This window comes from Ictidomys tridecemlineatus, chromosome 1 (assembly GCF_052094955.1).
Source record: "Ictidomys tridecemlineatus isolate mIctTri1 chromosome 1, mIctTri1.hap1, whole genome shotgun sequence".
Classification (NCBI taxonomy): domain Eukaryota; kingdom Metazoa; phylum Chordata; class Mammalia; order Rodentia; family Sciuridae; genus Ictidomys; species Ictidomys tridecemlineatus.
Genome location: NC_135477.1, coordinates 126,674,923 through 126,694,518, shown reverse-complemented (window position 1 = coordinate 126,694,518; position 19,596 = coordinate 126,674,923). Strand labels below are relative to the sequence as shown.

At 41.1% G+C, this 19,596-nt stretch overlaps 1 protein-coding gene across 7 annotated transcripts in view; it reads left to right on the top strand.

Moving 5' to 3' along the window:
• The window catches only part of Ppp2r2b (protein phosphatase 2 regulatory subunit Bbeta), a 437,378-nt gene that overhangs the window by 170,334 nt on the left and 247,448 nt on the right, over positions 1 to 19,596 (top strand). For 2 of the 7 annotated variants that reach the window (XM_040272822.2, XM_013358112.4), the window contains one exon: positions 11,174 to 11,367. The exons of 2 other annotated variants lie outside the window; for them this stretch is intronic. In XM_040272822.2, coding sequence (XP_040128756.1) covers positions 11,174 to 11,367 — 194 coding nt within the window. Of the gene's footprint in view, positions 1 to 10,543; positions 10,668 to 10,921; positions 11,056 to 11,173; positions 11,368 to 19,596 lie in introns of those variants that run through there. 3 more of the 7 variants (XM_013358116.4, XM_021725696.3, XM_040272825.2) reach the window with 3 other exon arrangements.

Below are 19,596 nucleotides of genomic sequence, written 5' to 3'. Positions count from 1 at the left end.
AAAAAAGAAATGAAAGAAAGAAAAAAAGATAGATTAGAGTAACTAACATGTGCCACACAGTGTTCTTGGTGTTGAGTATAAAGCAGGAAATAAAAAAGTTCTTGTCTCCCTAGAAATATGCTTTACTTGTATAGAACCAAAGCCAAATAAATATATACTGATTGCAGTGTGGAGCTAGAGAGTGATGGTGGGAAGGGGTGCTATTTTATTTTATTCCGAGTGGTCAGGAAAGGTGTGCCAGGAAAGTCAAACTGAAGAAAAGGCCTGAAGTGCTGAGCTATGCTGGTGTTTGAAGAAAGGTATGGAATAAAGAGAAAAGCAGATACAAAGCTCTTGGGGTTGGAGCGTTCTTCCTGTTGTGTTTGATGATGCCACCATGGCTAAGGGAGAGGGAGGGCCAGGATTTTGACACCAATTCACGTAGAAAGTTTAAAAAAAAGAAAAGAAAAAGAAAAATGGAACTATAGCTAGAGACAAATCTTTCCAGCATTTTAAAAAAGTTTTACTCTGAATGTGTAGGAAGCCAGTAAAAGTCTTTCAGCAGGAAAGTGACAAAGTGATTTGCATTTAAAAGATCCATTTTGCCTGCTTCAAGGAAACTCCTCTGTGGGTGGGGCAGTTTAATGGACCTGAGACCGGTTGGAATCTAGTGAAATGGTTTTAGATGGTAGTTGAAGCATGACAGTAACAGTGCTGGTGGTGAGAAGTGGTCGAAATTCCTGTTGGCAGATTTGCTAATGGAACTGGAAGCATGCGGGGAATAAGAAAGGAATCCAGGAGCAGGAAGGTGGAGCAGGAATGGAGTGGGCTTGGAAATCCCAGAGAAAGGTCAGCTTGGCTTGCATGAGATAGGGGGCGGTGCTCAGCGTTCAGATGCCAGGTTTCATAGTCAGGTGAGTAGTGAGTTGTGGGACTGGATAAGGTCCCCTAGAAAAGAATTGAGGATTGAGGTTTGAGAACTTTGAACTCCAAGGTGGTTATGCATTTACAAGTCCTAGTGGTGAGAGAAGCCAGAAAATTGAGCCTGAGGAGTTTGCACTGAGATGATAGAATCAAAGGAGAGTGGTACCCAGTCGTTAGTGAAGAAAGCGTATTAGGAGGAAGGGGTGCGCTCCACTGCACACACAGAACTGCATACGCGTGCGTCTTGACAGCAATAGAGCATCTAATTCAATAAGGTTTCAGAAATTAATCTATTGATCATGTGAACGCAAAACTCTACTCTCTAATCCAATCTGAAAGGCTATTGGTAGTTCCTAACTAGATGCCAGTATCTGCACCTTAAAAATCTCTCCATCTTGAGTACCCATAATAGAGTCCAGATGCCCAACTGTGAAAATTCTTTTTTTGGCAGTGACATCTGGCTCTTTGGCCTCTTCTGCTAGCTGAAATTGAAGCCATAGCTGTTGAACTAAACAGTTGACCGATTAGAGTGATAACTTTCACAGCCACTGAATAATGTATTGTAGTTTAGTAGCCAAGTTTGTTATGTGGAATCATCTTGGTGCTTTTAGAATCTTGATCTTTTTTATTCTATTTATTCAGCTTATGATTCTTAGAGGGATGTGCATATTGGATTCAAATTTATTATTCTCTATATAAGTATATATATATTTATGAGTATCTCTAAATATTTTTTATATTCAGATTATATGGCTTTAAATAATTTTGAGGTTCTTCAAATTAATGTTGCTTAATCTAGCTTTGGCATCACATTCTAGTTCAAGGCCTTAGTAGGTAAAAATTCATTTTGAAAAGATACATTAAAATTCTTTTTGTGAATGAAATAACATGGCAACCTTACTGCTTAACCTGGTAATCCCTGGGCACATGTGGTTGCTGAGCCCCAGAAATGTGGTTAATTGTGGGTGGTCTTTAAAGTTGAAATGCCAAACCTTAAACACTCTCATGAAAAAAAGTAAATACATCATTTGAAATTTGAGTTTAGCTATATGGTAAAATTTCAATGTTTTGGTATGTTGAGTTAAATATTTTAATTTTATTTTCAAAAATTTAAAACAGTTATTGAAATTAATTTTATCTGTTTCTTTTTCACTTTTAATATGGTAACTATACTATTTACAATTTAAAAAGTGGTTTGTGTTATCTTTCTATGAGACAGTTATTCTATGTATTCTGATTTCATATACTTTTTAACAAGATGGTGTTTTCCATCTTCCTGGTGTGAAGAAAAAATGATTTGATCTTTTCAGAACAAAATTTCATTCCATGAAGTATATAATGGCATTTAAAAAATACTTTTTAGCCATGTTTCATAGCATAGCTTATAATCTCAGCCACTTGGGAGGCTATAGCAGGAGAATCACAAGTTCAAGGCCAGCCTGAGAAATTTACTGAAAAAGACCCTGTTTCAAAATTTAAAAAATAAATAAATAAATAGGGCTAGAGATGTAGCTCAGTGGCAAAGTGCTTGCCTAGAATGTGCAAGGCTCTGGGTACAGTCCCCAGTAATGTTCCTCCCTTCAGCCCCACCCACTGCATAGATAGATAGATAGATAGATAGATAGATAGATAGGATATATTTATATAAGTATGTATATATATTTTATAATGTATAAAACATATATTTATATATGTGATTTTCTTACTACAAAATGATACATGTCCCAAGTTTTCTTTGACAAAATTATGAACAAAAGAGAAAACTATACATAATCACTGCCATATGCACATTTTATTTAACCAAAAAGAAAGGAAAAGTTTATTTTGTTTGTGATATCTTAAACATTATATGAACCTCTGCCATTAGATATTTGTGTGTGTGTGTGAGCGCAGCACTTGGGATCCATTCCAAGGCCTCACATAAACTAGGCAAGTGTTCTACCATGAGCTACATCTCCAGCCCTTTTAAAAATTTTGAGACCATTTGTCCAAGCTGACTTCGACTGTGCTATTAGATACTTTTAAGTTTTCCTGCAATAAGCCTGAAGGACAAAGCATACTCCTTAGATGTGATAATGGCTTATGAGAGCAATGATTTTGTTTTCTTTAGTAACAGCTTTATTGAGATATAATTCACATACTATAATGGTCGTCCTTTCCAAGTGTACAATTCAGTGATGCTTAATATGTTCAGAGTTGTGTAACTATTAATAACCTCTACTAATTTTAGAACATTTTCATCACCCTTAAAAAATCCTGAACCTATAAGAAGCTGCCCTACCCTACCTCGAGCCCTGACAACCATTGATCTAGTTTTGTCTTTATGATCTACCTATTCTGGACATTTCACTTAAATGGTATCATAACAGTACATGGTCTTGGACTTTTGTGTCTGTCTTCTTTCAATTAACATAATGTTATAAATTTCGTCTGTGTTGTAGCATGTATTAGTACCTCATTACTTTCTATATTCCATTGTATGGATATGTGAAATCTGTTTAACCATTTATCCATTGATGAACACCTGCATTGTGTCAATTATTTGGCTGTCATGAATAACACTACCATGGACATTTATATACAAGTTTTGGTGTGAACATGTGCTTTCAATGCTCTTTTTTGGGGGTTGGGGGGGAGTTTACCAGGGTTTGAACTCAGGGGCATTCAACCACTAGCCATATCCCTAGCTCTATTTTGTATTTTATTTAGAGACAGGGTCTCACTGAGTTGCTTAGCTCTTTGCTGTTGCTGAGGCTGGCTTTGAACTCACAATCCTCCTGCCTCAGCCTCCCAAACCGCTGAGATTACACCACTGTACCCAGTTTCAATGCTCTTGAGTATACAGGTAAAAGTGAAATTGCTGAGTCATTCAGTAATGTTTAATATTTTGAGAAATTGTGAAGCTATTTGGCTGCACTATTATATAATCCCACAGGCAATGTATGAAAGTCTGATTTTGCCACATCCACACCAATATAATAGTAGTGATTTTCAGCTGAGAGAATAGCCATTCCTAAATAAATAAGAATATGGTGGTAGGTAGTCTAGAAGAAAATTTCAAGTGGATTCTGTCGTGCACTCAACCCACCCCAACACATGTGTGTGTGTGTGTGTGCACACACGCACACAATTAAAAGCACATTGATTACGAGCATGACTCAGAGACAGGCTCCCATTTCTTTGACTTTGGGTGCATTATTTAACTCTATTACCATCAATAAAATGGAGATGATTATAGTACTTATCTTTGGAGCTATCACTAGAATTCAATGAGACACAGTACAAGTAAAGTCCTTTTTGCATACTGCTTAGTACATAATAAATAATCAACAAGTGTTGGCTGCTATTATATCAACGGCTCAATAATTTTTCAATACATGAAGACAAAATAATTTGCCCAACCAATTCCATTGTTGGGTACTTTTGTTTTTTCCACTTTTTTGTGATTATAAATAATGCACTGAAAAACATATGGCTGCAATTTTGCCCATATCCACGATTATTTTCTTAAAATAAGTTCTACAGTGTTATTTCTTGGTAATTTTTTTAAAAAAAAAACACAAAAAACTTTAAAAGACATGTCCCAATATACTTTGTTTAAATCATACTTAAATTTTACTTTGAGCAATATAATTGATACTAGACAATACCTTTGGAGTGTTGCAAAACTAGTTTTGAAATCATCACTTGTACCTAACATATATAATGCAAATTAAGACTACCTTGTGCAGACAGCCTAAATTTAACTCCAAAATCACTCAATGAGAAAGATACAATGTTTCTTCTCTGGCTCTCAGATCTGGTCTCAGATTTTTGTACCTTTTCTCCCATTGCCCCAATATATTAACCAGACAGGTAGAAGAGGCACAGTGCTCAATGAAATCAGGCATAATGGATGTTTTTGTTTTTGTTTTTTTCCATTTAGGCAAATCAAGGGCAAGAGTAAGGTGACAATGGAACCTGAATAGTCAAGAAGAGTGATTCCTTGAGAGTGGGCATGACCTAACATTCCTTAGTTGTCAGGTTTAGAAGCCTTACAGAGCAATCCCAAGACTAACGTGGCAATTTCATAACAGCATCAGATTTCCTCTGGTGGATATGAGAAAGCTTCATGATAAAGGTAGGATTTTAAGAATTATGTAAATCAGGAGGGGCAGCACATGCCTGTAATCCCAACTACTTGAGAGGATGAGGCTGGAGGATTGCAGATTTGAGGCCAGCCTGGGCAATATAAGGAGAAACCTTGTCTCAAAATGAAAAATTAAAAAGGGTTGCAAGGTAGCTCAGTGGTAGAGTGTATCTGGTTCAATTCTCACTACTACCAAAAAGAAGAAGTAAGGGGGTGGGGAGGAGGAAGAGGAGGAGGAGGAGAAGGAAAAGAAGAGGTTATTTAAAATTATGACAATAGCCAGGTATAATGGCACATGCCTGTAATCCCAGCATCTTGGTAGGCTGAAACAGGAGGATCATGAATTCAAAGCCAGCTTCAGCAATTTATCAAGGCCCTAAGCAACTCAGAAAGATCCTGTCTCTAGATAAAATATTGTAAAAAGGGGTAGGGATGTAGCTCAGTGTTTGAGCACTACTGGGTTTAATCTCCAATATCCACAAAACAACAACAACAAAAATTATGACAGAAAACTTTGGTTGGTTGATGGACTGCTCTAAGTCAGATTCATCTTGGGAGATTCAGAGGAAACTTTGCACAGATAACAGTGATGAGTGGAAAGATATACAGCAAGTCATGTGTTCATACTGGTATGCTGGTAAATGTTGAAAAACTAAAGTTATATATATTTTTAAAAACCCTTTGATTTATATATAAAAATTACTATTTCCTTTCCAGCTATGGCAGATTTCAGATTTTGCGGAGGGAGGTGCAGGGGCAGAAATGGGAATTGAACCCAGAGTCTCAGGTATACTAAGCAGGCATGTGTTCTAGCCCTGAGCTACATCCTTAGTTGATTTTTTTTTTTTTTTTTTTTTTTTTTTTTTGAGACAGGCTCTCTCTAAGTTGCCCAGACTAGCCTCAAACTTGATTCTCCTGCTTTGGATTCCCAAGTAACTAGGATTATAGTTGTTTGCCACCACACCAGGCTCAGATTTCAGATTTTAAACTACCAACATGATGTCATTCAAAATAGAGCTAAAGAGGCTAGAGGTGTAGCTCAGTCAAGATCACTTGTCTAGCATGTTCAAGGGCCCAGACCCTTAAAAACAAGAATAAAATTTAAAAACAGGTCCATAAAAAGAGGTGTCCAGTATGCAAAATCAGCTCTCAATAGCTGGTCCAGCACTCCACTGTGTATTTTCATGAGTTTTTGTTCTTGAATAACAGAGGGGTCATTTCAGGAAAATGAGTCCAGAATCTAAAATTAATACATCACTGTGAGAGCAAGAGGTTCTGTTTTCTTTTCCTAACTAAGATGCCATGTTAAAGGATTACTCATGTGATATTACATGTTGTAGCATGCGCAAGAAAGAATTGCAAACTTGCTAGAAATGCAAGAGGTCAGCCTCTGGGCAATTAGCATATAAGCCACCTTGGAGAGAAAGAGTTGTGCATTTGGTGATTAGTGATCCTGGAGAGGGATTCCAGAAGACTCCCTAACAGGGAAATGTAGCTAGCTCTGCTCACTCAAAAGGAGAAAGCCAAAATGGATAGCCCTTTTTCTTAGCCTTTGCATAGGACTCCATGATGTGTGCAGGGATTTCTGCAAGATGTAAAACTTCATGTGTCCAGTTTCTAGTTGCTCATGAAGACACTGACAGGTTGTAAAATTCAGGTTTCTAGGTCACTTTTGCTCACATGAGTGATTGACTTGCAGTGTGTCTCTCCAGTTGTCTTCCCATAGAGATCTCCATAAAGCACTGTGAGCAGAATCAGAACCTGGCAATGGGCCAAGCCTGGACCAGGCCCTTGTCTTAAATTGTCTCTGATGCCACCCAAAACCCTGTGAAGTAGCTACTATTGTTCCCTTCCATTTTGTAAAGACAGAGACTCAGAGATGTTAAATTACTTGCCAAAGGTCAAGAAATTCATAAATGCCTGAACTGGGACACAAACCAGGACTGTCTGACACCTAAAGCCTATATTAAGAATCTCTAGACTGGCTCAGGTCAAGGGCTTTAATAAAATTGTAGATATTTAATGTGATAATTGGACAGGATGAGCTAAAAGGTTCCAGTGTAGGAAACACTAGCTGAACTGGGGGAAGGTATTTGAGAATGTTGGGGGAGGGGGCCCATGACAAGGGTGATAAAAAAAAGAATGTGTCCACATGCTGTCATGCTGAATTGGGTAACAGAAGAAGGCTGTGTATTTGTAATTGGCTCTTTCTGTGTAAAGCACAAGGCTGAATTAGGTCAGCCTTTCAGAGAGCCCTTTGCTGCCCCTTTGTAGCCTGTGGCCCCCTTTACATAAACTGTAAATTAGACACTAAGTTCAATGACAGCACAAACTGATTATACAACTCATGCTGAATCTCCAGTCCTATTCCAGTGTCTGACATAGTAGGCACTTAAATATTTGTTGAATATTGATGGTGTTGATGATGATAAAAGTAAAAACTCAAAGTAGTACCAACATTATCTCATTTAATCCTCACAATAACTTGATGAAATAGAGACTATTCTTCTTCCTCATTTATAGATAAGAAAACCATTGCTTAACCAGAGCCTGTAACTCACTTGAGGATTCAATCATAACTTGCAGGAAATTAGTTTTGCCTTGATATCAGAGACTTGGCACTTAATATAATGCTATGGTCTGTTGACTTATAATGCATTTGTTGTACTTCTAAGAAAGCTCAGTTATAAAAAATGGATGATGGGGTTTAAGTTTTGTGAAGGAAAGGAAGCTGTTTTATATTATCCATATCCCTCACCTAGAACAAACCTGGCATATATTAGGTGTTCAGCAAATTTTGAAATGAAGTGATTGAAATTATTGCTCCTATTCATTGCTATATTCACAATCATTTCAGTAAAAATAGGAATAATAAGTTAGAACATTTCAGGCTCACAACAGATTTTTTTTTTTTGCATGAACTTCAACAAAAAGAGAGGTATAAAATCTAAATATAACTAAACAAATTTAGTAATTTACTCTTCCAATAAATAGTTATTTTCATTCAACAAATAAGCATCTATAATAAGTAAACAGCCAGGTGTGTCTCAGGAGGCTGAGGCAGGAGGGTCCTGAATTCAAAGCCAGGCCCTAAGCAACTCAGTGAGACTCTGAGGTTGAGTGTGCCTGGATTCAATCTAGTGCCAAAAATAAAATATTATAAAATAAATTGGCTCATGAAGAAGAGAAAAACAAAAACATTGTGGAGATAGCAAATACCAAAAGTAGGGTCTATGGTGTGGTTGGAGAATGTCTCAATAAAATAGGAACAGTTGAGGAACTGAAGAATGCCAAGAGAATGAGAAACAGAGGACAGTGTGCGGAGAGGCTGGGAGCTTTTGGAAAGAACTTGACATTCCGGAGGAATAGAAAGGAGCTTAGTAAGTCCTTTCAGTTCCTTCCCTCCACAACACTGCATAAGGGTTCTTTCATGATCTTACCTCTTTTGTCATGTCATAGTGTTAAGGTAACAGCCAATGGAATTTTCCCCCTTGGTTTTGATTGGAGGGCTAGTTCTTCATTTTTCACAGTGAAAAAGAACAGAAACCTTGAAATCTACTCAGTAAATGGAAGTCCATCTTGCCTTCTCAGAACTTGTGTCTTGTGTATAGCTGAATAAAGGAAGGAGGAATTTTGCAGGAAATGTGAGAGGGAAGATTTAGTAAACCCAGAGGCTCAATTTTTGGAGAGGACATTTCTCCCATTGAATACAATGGAAAATTCCTCAAGCACAGCCTGGCCAATGAGCCTGATCCTACCTGATTCATCCCACAGCTCTGTTTTGATCTAATCTAGCCCAAGTTCCAGAAACAAGGGGAAGAATTTCCCAAATACTATTCCAAAACCTCCTGTCTTAACTTAAGGTCATTTCAACTGCATGCAAGATATCTTCTCACCACCTTGATGCACTAAGAGATAAACTTAGCTCTTTGCCCTTCTACTCCTTCTCCACCTATGCCAATCTCCAGGAGAAGCTGGACTGTATAACCACAGGTGATTGAATCCTGCAGCCTTCCTGATGCACACAGCCCATCAAAGGGAAGAACTAGCATGAACAGCTGATACTGAAGTGGATCAAATCAAATTGCATCAGTCTTCACCTCTTACTTAAATTTCACATGTGTCGATTTTGATTATTTAATGTGTAAGAGTTAACCACCAAATGAAAATAAAATGGAATCTACTGGATTTGAACTCCCCCCCCAAAAAATGTCAAGAGACATTTCTTCTCTTTTTGTCTAGGTATATGCAGTCACTTTCTGAATATGAGAACAATGCCATTTTCCACCTGCCGGAAGCATCTATTCTTCTTAGAAATCTATCGGCAATTCCCAACCTCAGTTAAAGACTTGTTTTTCCATTTTTTTTAACTTCAAATACTTTCTAAATTGTGTTAGCCGAAGCATTGTATGTATATAATTAACTCACAGGTCCCTCTGGGCTCATCTAGCTAAACTTGTGGAGCTTAACTGAGCAAGACATTTGCTGATGTCTCTCCCTACAGTGACACCCATTGAAAGGAATACCTTCTACCAGGGGAAACTAGGGGAATTTATTTTCCAAATTGGCTTTTTAGTGATTTGAGTTGCTTCATTAAATGATTTTGGTTGTTTCATAACAATAATGATCTCATTTTCTTTCAAATGCAGAATTTGCAATTTGGGGAAACTTGGATGGGGGAGGGAATTCTGTATTTCTGTATTTTCCTCTCAGTTGAAGTAGAAAGGGGGGCCTCTTTTCATGTTAATTGGATCCTTGAAATTCCCTCTGGGTAGCAAGGGTTTCTCTGTGGGTATGGAGCTCCTTATATCTAGACGTTCCTTCCATGTTGAGAGTAAATGCAGTTCCTGCACAAGCAAAACTGAACAGAGGGGCTGTGGGCTGTTTGTTCAAAACAAAGTGCAAAGGGCTTGGGAGAGAGGACTTCTTCAGATTGTTGATTAGATTCACAGTTCCCTCTGCCTGTGAAGATATTGACGCTTTTCTGAACCCCAGTTTTCTACATGTTCTGACCCTGTTAGGAATGGAAGAGACAAACGTGACTGCAACTGTGAAGTTCTTGTTCCTGCTCTTCTTTCTGTTCCTAGCACAGAGGAATTAAGCCAGACTCTGAGCAGCTCTTCTTCCCACTCTGTCCACTCTTTCTGAGGCTTTGAGCTCCAGGCCTCTCCTTTTAACTTCAGCAAGGGATCGCATCATATGGGGGAGAACGAAAGGGACCTCGTTGGATTTACAGTTTATCCAAAGGAACCTACTTCTGCTTGGTGTCCTGAATGAAGTGCAGGTGTCTTGAGAAAGGCAGTGAGCTAAAGGCTGAGTGTTAGTGTAGACGCGGCCCTTAGCTTCGAGGCACGAGAGGGAGGAGGTTGGAAGAGCGCGTCTATGCTTTTCACGTGAACCTCAAAGCTAGCTGCTTGCTGGCCAGGTGCCGGTCGGCGGCTGCCTGCGCCCTACTGCAGCAGAGAGCAGCCGCAGCCTGTGCCTAGGGCACTGCTGCTGCTGGGGAAGAGTCCTGGGGCTGCTGACGCGGTTGGGAGGAGCCTCGCCTTTAATGCACCAGCCGCCTCCAGCCTCCTGCAGCAGGAGCAGCAGCAGCAGCAGCAGCAGCTGCGAGTGCGCGCGTGTGGGTGTGAGGGTGAGTGCGCTGGCGCCGGCCGCAGCGCCCTACCCAGCTCCCCGCCGGCTTCCCTAGCCCCCTCCTGCCGGAGCCGCCCTCCCGCGGGACCAACACCCTCATCCCGGCCAGGCAATCCTGAATCCTGTCCTTGCCATCTCGTCACTGCAGCTTGGGTCCGGAAAGGCACCATTTTGTCGCGGCTGCCCGTTCTCCCAAGGGAGGAGGGATCTTTTTTGCATTTTGGAGCGGCTGCCAACGAGGGGAACCTGTTGGGCATCTCCCCAGCCCCGCTTGTGAGCGCCTCCGGGGCGGGAGGGCGGGACCAGACCCCTCGGGGCACGGCGCATCTTGGCACCCGGAGGCAGCAGAGGCAGGCGCAGCATCCTCGCTGGGAATTGGAGCTGAAGTGAGCACACCGCGCGGGAGGAGCCGCCGCAGCCTCGGAGAGCCCGAGTGGAGGAGGTGACAGCTCCATTGCCGGGTTTTTATTTTTTTTTCTCTCCGCCTCCCCGTCTCCTCCTCAGGCTCGGACCATGGTGCAGTCCCACTGGCTCCCCTGCCCCCCTCTCCTGTGAGACTGGCTGCGGGGAGGGATCATGGATACTTGTCTGCCGGCTTCTGGTTCCCACGCAAGTAAGCCTGCTGTCAATGGAGGAGGACATTGATACCCGCAAAATCAACAACAGTTTCCTGCGCGACCACAGCTATGCGACCGAAGGTAACGCCAACCCGGCCGCATTCCGCCGCTGGGGCCGGGTGCAAGTTGCGGTTCGCTGTGCTTGGTGGGCAGCTAGACGCATAGTGGCGGAGACAACTCCGGGCCCGGGGGCTGGGGCAAAGGCTTGGGCTCGGCTCGCAGGGTAGCGCCAGGGCGCCGCACATCCATCCGGGCTCTGCTAGGCGAGCCCTTCGTTCAGCAGCAGGTGGACCCGGCGCCCCGGGAGTTAAAATGGCCCTTGGGGATTAGGCTTTTTCAGGGCGCGGCTCCCATCCGGAAAAGATGACCTCAGGAAGGCTGATGACCTCTGCTCCAAGATGCTTACAGGGGTCTGGGAGAGAGAGAAGGGAGGGGCCCAGTAGGACCTTGGTCCACCCCTCCCTGGGCGAAAAGATGTTGTGCGTCTCAGTGGCTGCAGGGAGGGCATGGTTTCATTTCCTGCCCATTCATCTCTCCGGCTGGCCGGGTTTTACCTGGTCAGACAATCAAAACCCCAAAAGACCCTTTGCAAAAGGGCGAGCCCCTCTCCCCTTGGAAGTGCATTAGCAAGAAATAAAAAGGGGCTGGGGAAACAGTGTTCCAGCGGCGAGCAAACGAAGCTGACACGTGGGACGACCAATGCGATCGGTGTGGCCTTTAAAAATCACCATTATGAATTCTGCAGCAGTAGTTTCTGCTGAATCAACAGCCAGCAGAAAGCAAGAGGGTTCAGCAAGCTGAGCTTTGCCAAGAGGTGAAATTGTCGTGTCTCTCTCTCTCTCTCAACCAGCTTGTTCTGACATTAGCCCCAGCGCTGTGGAGCAGGCAGGGGAAAGTCAGCAGGTGGATCTTATTCCGCCTTTTGTGTGTGAATAGAGAGTGGAGACATTTTATTTGAATGACAAAACTTTTGCGTTTTTGCTTTATTTTCTACCTGTAGGCCTTTATCCCTAGCCACTAATATAAAGTGTTGTATTGTCATATTAGCCATATTCTCGTGAGAAAAAAAAATGTGTGGAAGTGCTTTAGGAAAATGTTGCAAGGTATGTTAATTTTTTAAAAAATGATTCTTATTATTCTTGAATGCTACAATTTCTGTAATATTTAATCAATTCAAAAGAATACTAGCAAAATGTGGGTGGAGGGTTCAAGCTCTGAAGGAAATCAAAAGACAGACACAATCTGGGGGCATCTTCAATAAACATTCTGGGAAGTTTTGATAGGAAGAATGGCCAGTGCTATTGAAAATATGTTTTTCCACTGGTTGTCATTATTGGAGAGCTTGAAGCCCAGTATTTCCACAATGCTAGATAAAGTAGAGTTGTAAGCTCTGTCCTTCAAGAGCTTAGAGACGCTATTTAAGATGTTCAGCCCATCCCTTTTCCGTAATGAGCAATATACTCACTGATTCTATTTCATGATGACAACATGATTGTAAGATGTTCTTCCTCAGTCTTCATGCTTTGTATTGGGTCAGTGATGGGTACCATATGACAACTCAGTATCTAAGCATGGCATCCAAGAAAGAAATAGGCCTTGCTTGGGTTTATTGGCTTTGGGGGAAACATTTCTGTGACTATGAAGATAGAGGGCTGCCTTCATGTTTTCAACTATATTACATTATGCAGGCAAAGGAAACTCACCAAGCTGAGAAGATGGCCAAATTGGGGTTATGTGAATAAGAAAGGAGTGTCATTTGTAGGATGAAGAAATCAGTTAAAAGTGGCATTTCTTATTGCTTTCAAGACTCTGGATTCTGCCTTTATTCTTATTTTGTGGAATTTTTGTAAATTATGATTTTGGATTAAATACCTGGGCTTATGTAGTCAAAATGGGGCATGAGTTTGTAGCAAAGAACTTTGTAAAATTTTTCGGGTATGTGAGAGTCAACCTCTCAGATCTCTACTTCTCTCCCCCACCCCCACTCCTGCCCCATCCCCTCCGTCTCAGTAAAGGAAAGGGGGATTGGAAGTTAGACTGTGTAAAGTTGGGCCCAGCCAGAAGTTCTTATATTCTTGACCTATTCATTTCCAGGAACATTCTTGCAGTTGCTGGCCTTGGGGAACAGCCCCTCTTCCATTGAACACCCGAAAAGTAGAAGCATGCCTTGAGAGAGCACCAAATTAAAATATTCTCTGTTAAAATTCTCCCCAAAAGTTCTCTTCCCCCTTATTAACTTCAACTTGCTTACAGAGGAATTAGCCTCTAGGTCCTTTTATAGATCATACTTTCCTGTTTCTTTTTATATCTCTGCATTTTCCTCCTACCTGCTCAGCTTCCCCCCACCACTAATATCTCTCTCACATTTATCAGTGAATTTTCCCCCCTTTGCTCAGATCATTCCACACTGCAGTGTTCTATTTAAAGCTGAAAGGGTTTTGCTGTGTAGTTAGTGTGAAGGACTCTAAGCTCAATTTGCATTGTAAGTGGTAGCTGCAGGCAAGTTCATCCAGCTAAGAGCAATGCAAATGCTAAAGGACACTTTTTACCCAAGCTTCTCTTTCTCTTATAACTGAGTGCATGATGTGCATTTGCTGAAGACATTAATATATTTCCTGTGCCTTTTTTTTTGTTGTTATCCTGAACATTAAAGGTATTGCCCCTCACCCATCTTTTCGTATCTTTCTTCCATTGTTAAAGTTAACATTTTTGGGCATCTTCTGTGTTCCAAGTACTTTGCTGAGTTCTTTATGTATAGCTTTTCAACCTATCCAACTACATGAAGTGGTTCTCATTTTCCAATAGGGAAAACAAATCCAACTGAGGCCTAAAGACATTATTAATTTGCCAAGGTTACACAGTCAATGAAAAAGCTAATGTTGAAACTCAGGACAGTATCTGAGCTCAGGTGTTTTTTTGCTGGGAAATTCTGCATTGCCTCATTTTCCTTTAACTATAGCTCTTGATCACAATAGTTTCATCTTGAGTGTAAATTGGGTTTCCAATTTAGAGAGGATTCTTTGAGGAGATAATTTGAAAGTGTATGTATGGGCCGAGTTTGGTGGTGCATGCCAAATCCCAGCAGCTTGGGAGGCTGGGCAGGAGGATCGTGAGTTCAAAGCCAGCCTCAGCAAAAGTGAGGCACTAAGCAACTCAGTGAGACCCTGTCTCTAAATAAAATACAAAAAACGGCTGGGGATGTGGCTCAATGCCCCTGGGTTCACACCCCAATAATAAAAAAAAAAATGTATGTATGGGATGAGTAAGGGCATCTGGTAGAGTTGGAATGACCACAAAAATAAAGTCAGCATGATGGTTTGGCCTTTGCAGATCTGGAACTCAGGGTTTCCACACCAAAGGTCCATCTCTCAAATCTCTATTCTATCTGTGGATATTTCTTCCTCACAAGAAAGCAGGTATAAGAAAGACATGGACATAAATGAAATAAACGGAAGTGTTTTGCACAAGGGTATTGGGGATTTTAGTTGGGCTTTCTTTGGGCCAAAGAACCCACTCTTTATTACAGTAGTTCATAGATTTCTACATCAATCTTCTACTTTCAACTGGAAACACAGAATACTCTCATAAGTGGAGTATTTTTAAATAACTGTTTTGTTCTTAGTTTCCTTGGCTGTAAAATGGGAGTAGCAGTAGGACCCTATAGTTTAGGAAAAGTGATTTGATACAGAGAAAATGCTCAGGACATTGCCTAGTACAAAGCCAGCCTTCAATAAATGTTCTCAATATGCTACGACAGCTGTTCTTATTTAAGCTTTACCTACACAGCAAGGATACTGTCTTTCCATAGATTATATGTTGATTTGAGGTGATCTTGGTGGGGAAGGGCACCCACACAGTCTTCTTTTGGCTCATCTGCCAGCCATGGATCTTGTCATTTAGTAATTTTCTTAATGTACTTGTTGATTATATTCTGGCCACAAGAAAGTTCCATCTTCTGTCAGAAACCTTGAAAAGAAAAAACTGTCCTGTTTACACATATTAAAGGAAGACAAGTTCACTATTTAATGTTCTTCCTCCCTATTACTGATTCATTTTGCCTTTAATTCCTTTAATAAGTATTAATTGAGTTCTGCAGAGGTGATACAGCATGTCCCAATACAAACATGTTCCATATATATCTTCATGGAGCTTTTCATCTGGCAGAGGAGGTAGACATTAGACAAGTAATTTTCCCAGTAAATATGTAGTTACCTAGTTGTAATAAGTGATATTAAGGGAAGACCAAGATGCCTTGTAGTTGTATATGTGGGTCTAATATAGATTGGGTGTTCAGAGACAATTTCTCACAGACAGTCCTAAGCTGAGACTTGAAAGATGAGTTCTGAATTAACAAGAGCTGAAGATATTTTAGGTAGAAGGAACAAAAAAAAAAAAAAAAAAAAAGAGGCACCCAGGCCCAGGGACATAGAATCATCTGGCAGATTTAGGAATTTGGAAAGATGACTGTGGCTAGAGTGTACAGAGCAAGGGGGTTCATGGAAAAAATGAGACTGAAGTCTATAGTCTGACTTGGAACACACCAAAAGCAAGGTGTAGATAAATGGATAGAAATATGATAAATCACTTATAAAATGTTAATAGCAAAATCCAGATGGGCCTATGTATCATCCCTGTAAATCTTTTATCCACTTTGATATCTGTTTAAAATTTCTCAGAATAAAATACTGGGGGAAAAAAGATACTAGAGAGGTATTCAGGGACCAGATCACGTTAAGCCTCGTTGACCATAAGGTGTTTGGACTTTATCCAAAAATGGATCAAAAGCCATTAAAGGATTTTGATGGGGAGGAATCTAATCAGGTTTGTCTTTTTAAAAGCTGAGTCTGGTTGCCATGTAGGGTGGGGTCAGAGGACCAAGTATGAAATAAATAGGGACAAAAACTGGGAGATAAATTAGGAGTCCAGGGCTTGATCCTGGAATGGTGGCAACAAAAGAGATGGAGAGAACCTGATGGATTTGAGACACACTATACAGAAGGACTGTGACAGGCTTATTGGTGTGCTAGGTTGGGTGTCTACAGAGAAGATGGTGTTGAACACTACTCCCAGAATTTTGCCATCAGATGGATGCATGAAGTAAATAGTTAAGGAAACAGACTTTGGAAATTGATTAGTTTGAGGGACTTATGAGATGTCTGGTTTCACACTGAGACTCTGAGTAAGCAAGCACTTGAGTCTGGACAAGATATACAGATTTGGAATTAAACATCACTAGCATACTAAAGGTAATTAAAACCATGTGGACAGAAGAGATGCCTAGAAGAACATCCCAGGGTAGAATTCCAGGCAGAGTGAGAAATTACAAGGAAACCCATCCTGGGTCCATAGAAAGAAATTGTAGCAAAAAAAGAGGTCAAAATGGAATAGGAGTCTTGGTAATTAATAATAAACAAATATGAAAATTATTCAAATAATGATATATGGCTATTTCCCAGAAATGTGAAGAAATGTGAGTCCAATCCCAAGTGAGTTGAGTTTAGAGGGTCTCCAAATTTGAGATCGGAGTGACTTGTGAAATGCTATAGCTTCTTAGGGCCACAAGAATTAAAGTGAGAGTAAAGGTCCCGGCCCCCTCCTCCAACCCACATAAGCTCAAGAAAAGGGGAAGCTTGATGGATATATCTGGGAAGGTGCAAGAAAATGGCTATTAAAACGAAGATTCAGGGAAGGCATTGGAAAAATAAAAGCAGGTATAGTCACGTGATGGAGAGCTGACTCTAGTTCCCCAAGTTGCTTTGGTATTTGTATGCAAATGCCAGATCAGAATGGTATTTCCAATGCATATGGATGAGTGTTTGAGCTCTCAGAAAAACCTGAAATGGAAGGTGGGAAGAAGCTGCCTTATACTATTGTAAATGACCTTTCTGGGGAAGGGAAATGTTCTGCTACTCAACATAATAACCAGAGTGCATTGAAAATCACTAGCAAGTATTCATTATTAGCATCCAGGTCCCTAGGGGCAATCCCAAGCCCTTTATGAGTGCTGGTCAGAAACGTACCAATGAACCCGGGGTGAATAATATTAGGCCGGTCCTGTCAAAATATTGGTAATGCTCAATGAAAAGTGCACAGCTGTAGACTGACATTCCAAGACTCTGGCATTTGCATTTAAGAAGAAACTAAGGGTCCAATTTAGACACTTAAGCTGAGGGAAGAGAGCTAGGACATCCAGAGTACTGTCTGCACTCCAGGCACTTTTCCTAGGTGTTGCCCATGTGTTTACTCATTTAATCTCCTTCCACAGCTTTGAGAAAGTGATTACGTTAGCCCCATTTTTCAGAATAAGAAACTCTGAAGTCTAGAGAACCCAAACAACTTGTACATCAAACATGCTTCTACTGCAGACATGCTTATTTGTAAGTGGTATGATCAGAATGGAACTCCAGGCTCTTCTCTCTGCCCACCATGCTGCCTCTTGTCAGGGTATGTGTGCATGTGTGCGTGCATGTGTGCATGTGTGGGTTTATGCATGTGTGTGTAAGTGTGTGTGTGTGTGTGTGTGTGTATGTGTGTGTGTGCTGAAAGGGGTGTTGTGGCATTGAATTCAGGAGCATTCTGCCCCTGAGTTATATCCTCGACCTTTACATTTTTTTCAACAATTTTGAGACAAGGTCTCACTAAGTTGCCCAGGCTGGCATCAAACTTGCCATCCTCCTGCCTCAGCCTCTTGAACAACTGGGATTATAGTCATAAGCCACAGCACCTGTCTTGTTGTCAGAATTTTGGGGGTCAAGTACAGGTTGAGTTCCACCCTCCACAGACATCTCCTCGATGACTACTCTGTTCTGCTAGATTCGCTTGAGCCAGCACAGCAGTGTATGACTCTGGGTTTCCCCCTCATCCTGAGAGGGCACTGAGTTCCTTCACCCAGCCAGAATCCTTAGCTAACTTGCTACTCCAGTAGATTGGTTCTATTCCACTAAGAAAAGAAGAAAATACATGTGGAATCGAGCAGTCAAAATGTGAGGACTGATTAGAGTTTTTAAATAGCCTTTTTGATGTGCCTCATCCCATCCTAAAGCATTAATAAGGTAGTTCCCTGGTGAGCTGAGCTGAGATGGCCATCTATGTGCCCATTCTCCAGAGCAGATGGCATCTCCTCTCACTGTCTTTAGCGAAAGGAGTGGGACAGAAGCAGCTGTATGATAGTAAGTGTCCTTCTGTACACAAAGGTGGAGGTATCTGAGACCTCCCTTTGGCCACAGCTGCTCTCCAGTCTCTCAACCCCCACTGATATGAGTTTGTGTTTATCCAATTTTGCCACTGAATTTCCTTCTTTTGCTTTCCAGTATAACTCTAGAATCTGGCAGAAAGTCAGCTCTGCGGTTAACTATCCCATTGAAAGCACAGATTGTTTCTACAAGGCTTTGTCATATATAACCTAGAAACCCTGCAATGCTTATGCTCCAAGTTCACTAGGGAGCAAGTTAGGTGTGATGATGAAAGAAAATACGTGTGTGAAAACTGTGGAAAACTAACTCATATTCAATGGTTTGTTTGGAGAGACGGTCATCGTGGGTAATGGGAAGAGCAAATCAGATTGTCAATTCTGTGCTTTAGAAGAGAAGGACTTGATTGCTACAGCAAATGTAAAGAAATGAAGGCTGTGGATATAGGGCAAAAGAATGTGTGGGCTTCAATGGGGCCCCAACAGGCAGGTTTTAACCTGGGAAACCTGGGGTCTGCTAGATGCAGTATGTCTCACAGGAGGCGAGTATAAATGAATACACACTTCCTATTTTATTTGCACTGTGATTTTTGTCCCACTCAATAAGTCTTAAAGATCTTTCCATGTCAGAACCCCTGTGTCTGTCTGTGCTTTTTAATGATTGTGCAGTGCTCCATGGTATGACTGTTTCCACCATTTATTTAGCAGTTCCCCTGTGAATAGATACAAAAATTGTTTCCAGGTTTTATATTACATAAGATGCTGCAGTGATTATGGTGTGTGTGTGTGTGTGTGTGTGTGTGTGTGTGTTTTCAAATGTTCTCTTTTCTGATTTTATCACCTTGAAAACTGAGATTCTGATTCCCATTTCTTAGTAGAATGGCAAGAAGAAATCTCTGGTCCTCCACTTATTCTCTGTGTAGCCCTGCATCAGGCACTTAATCTCAAGAACTTGAATTTCCGTAGTGTGGACAATGAGGACACCAGGTGTACCTGTTTATATGTGCACAGTAACTGTGTCTTCTAAAGCCATTATAGATGTGAGGGTTAGTAAGTGAGAATAAATAGTGGGCAGTGGGGGAGGGCTTTCTGTGTGCCAGGGACAGGTTTTAGTCCTTAAT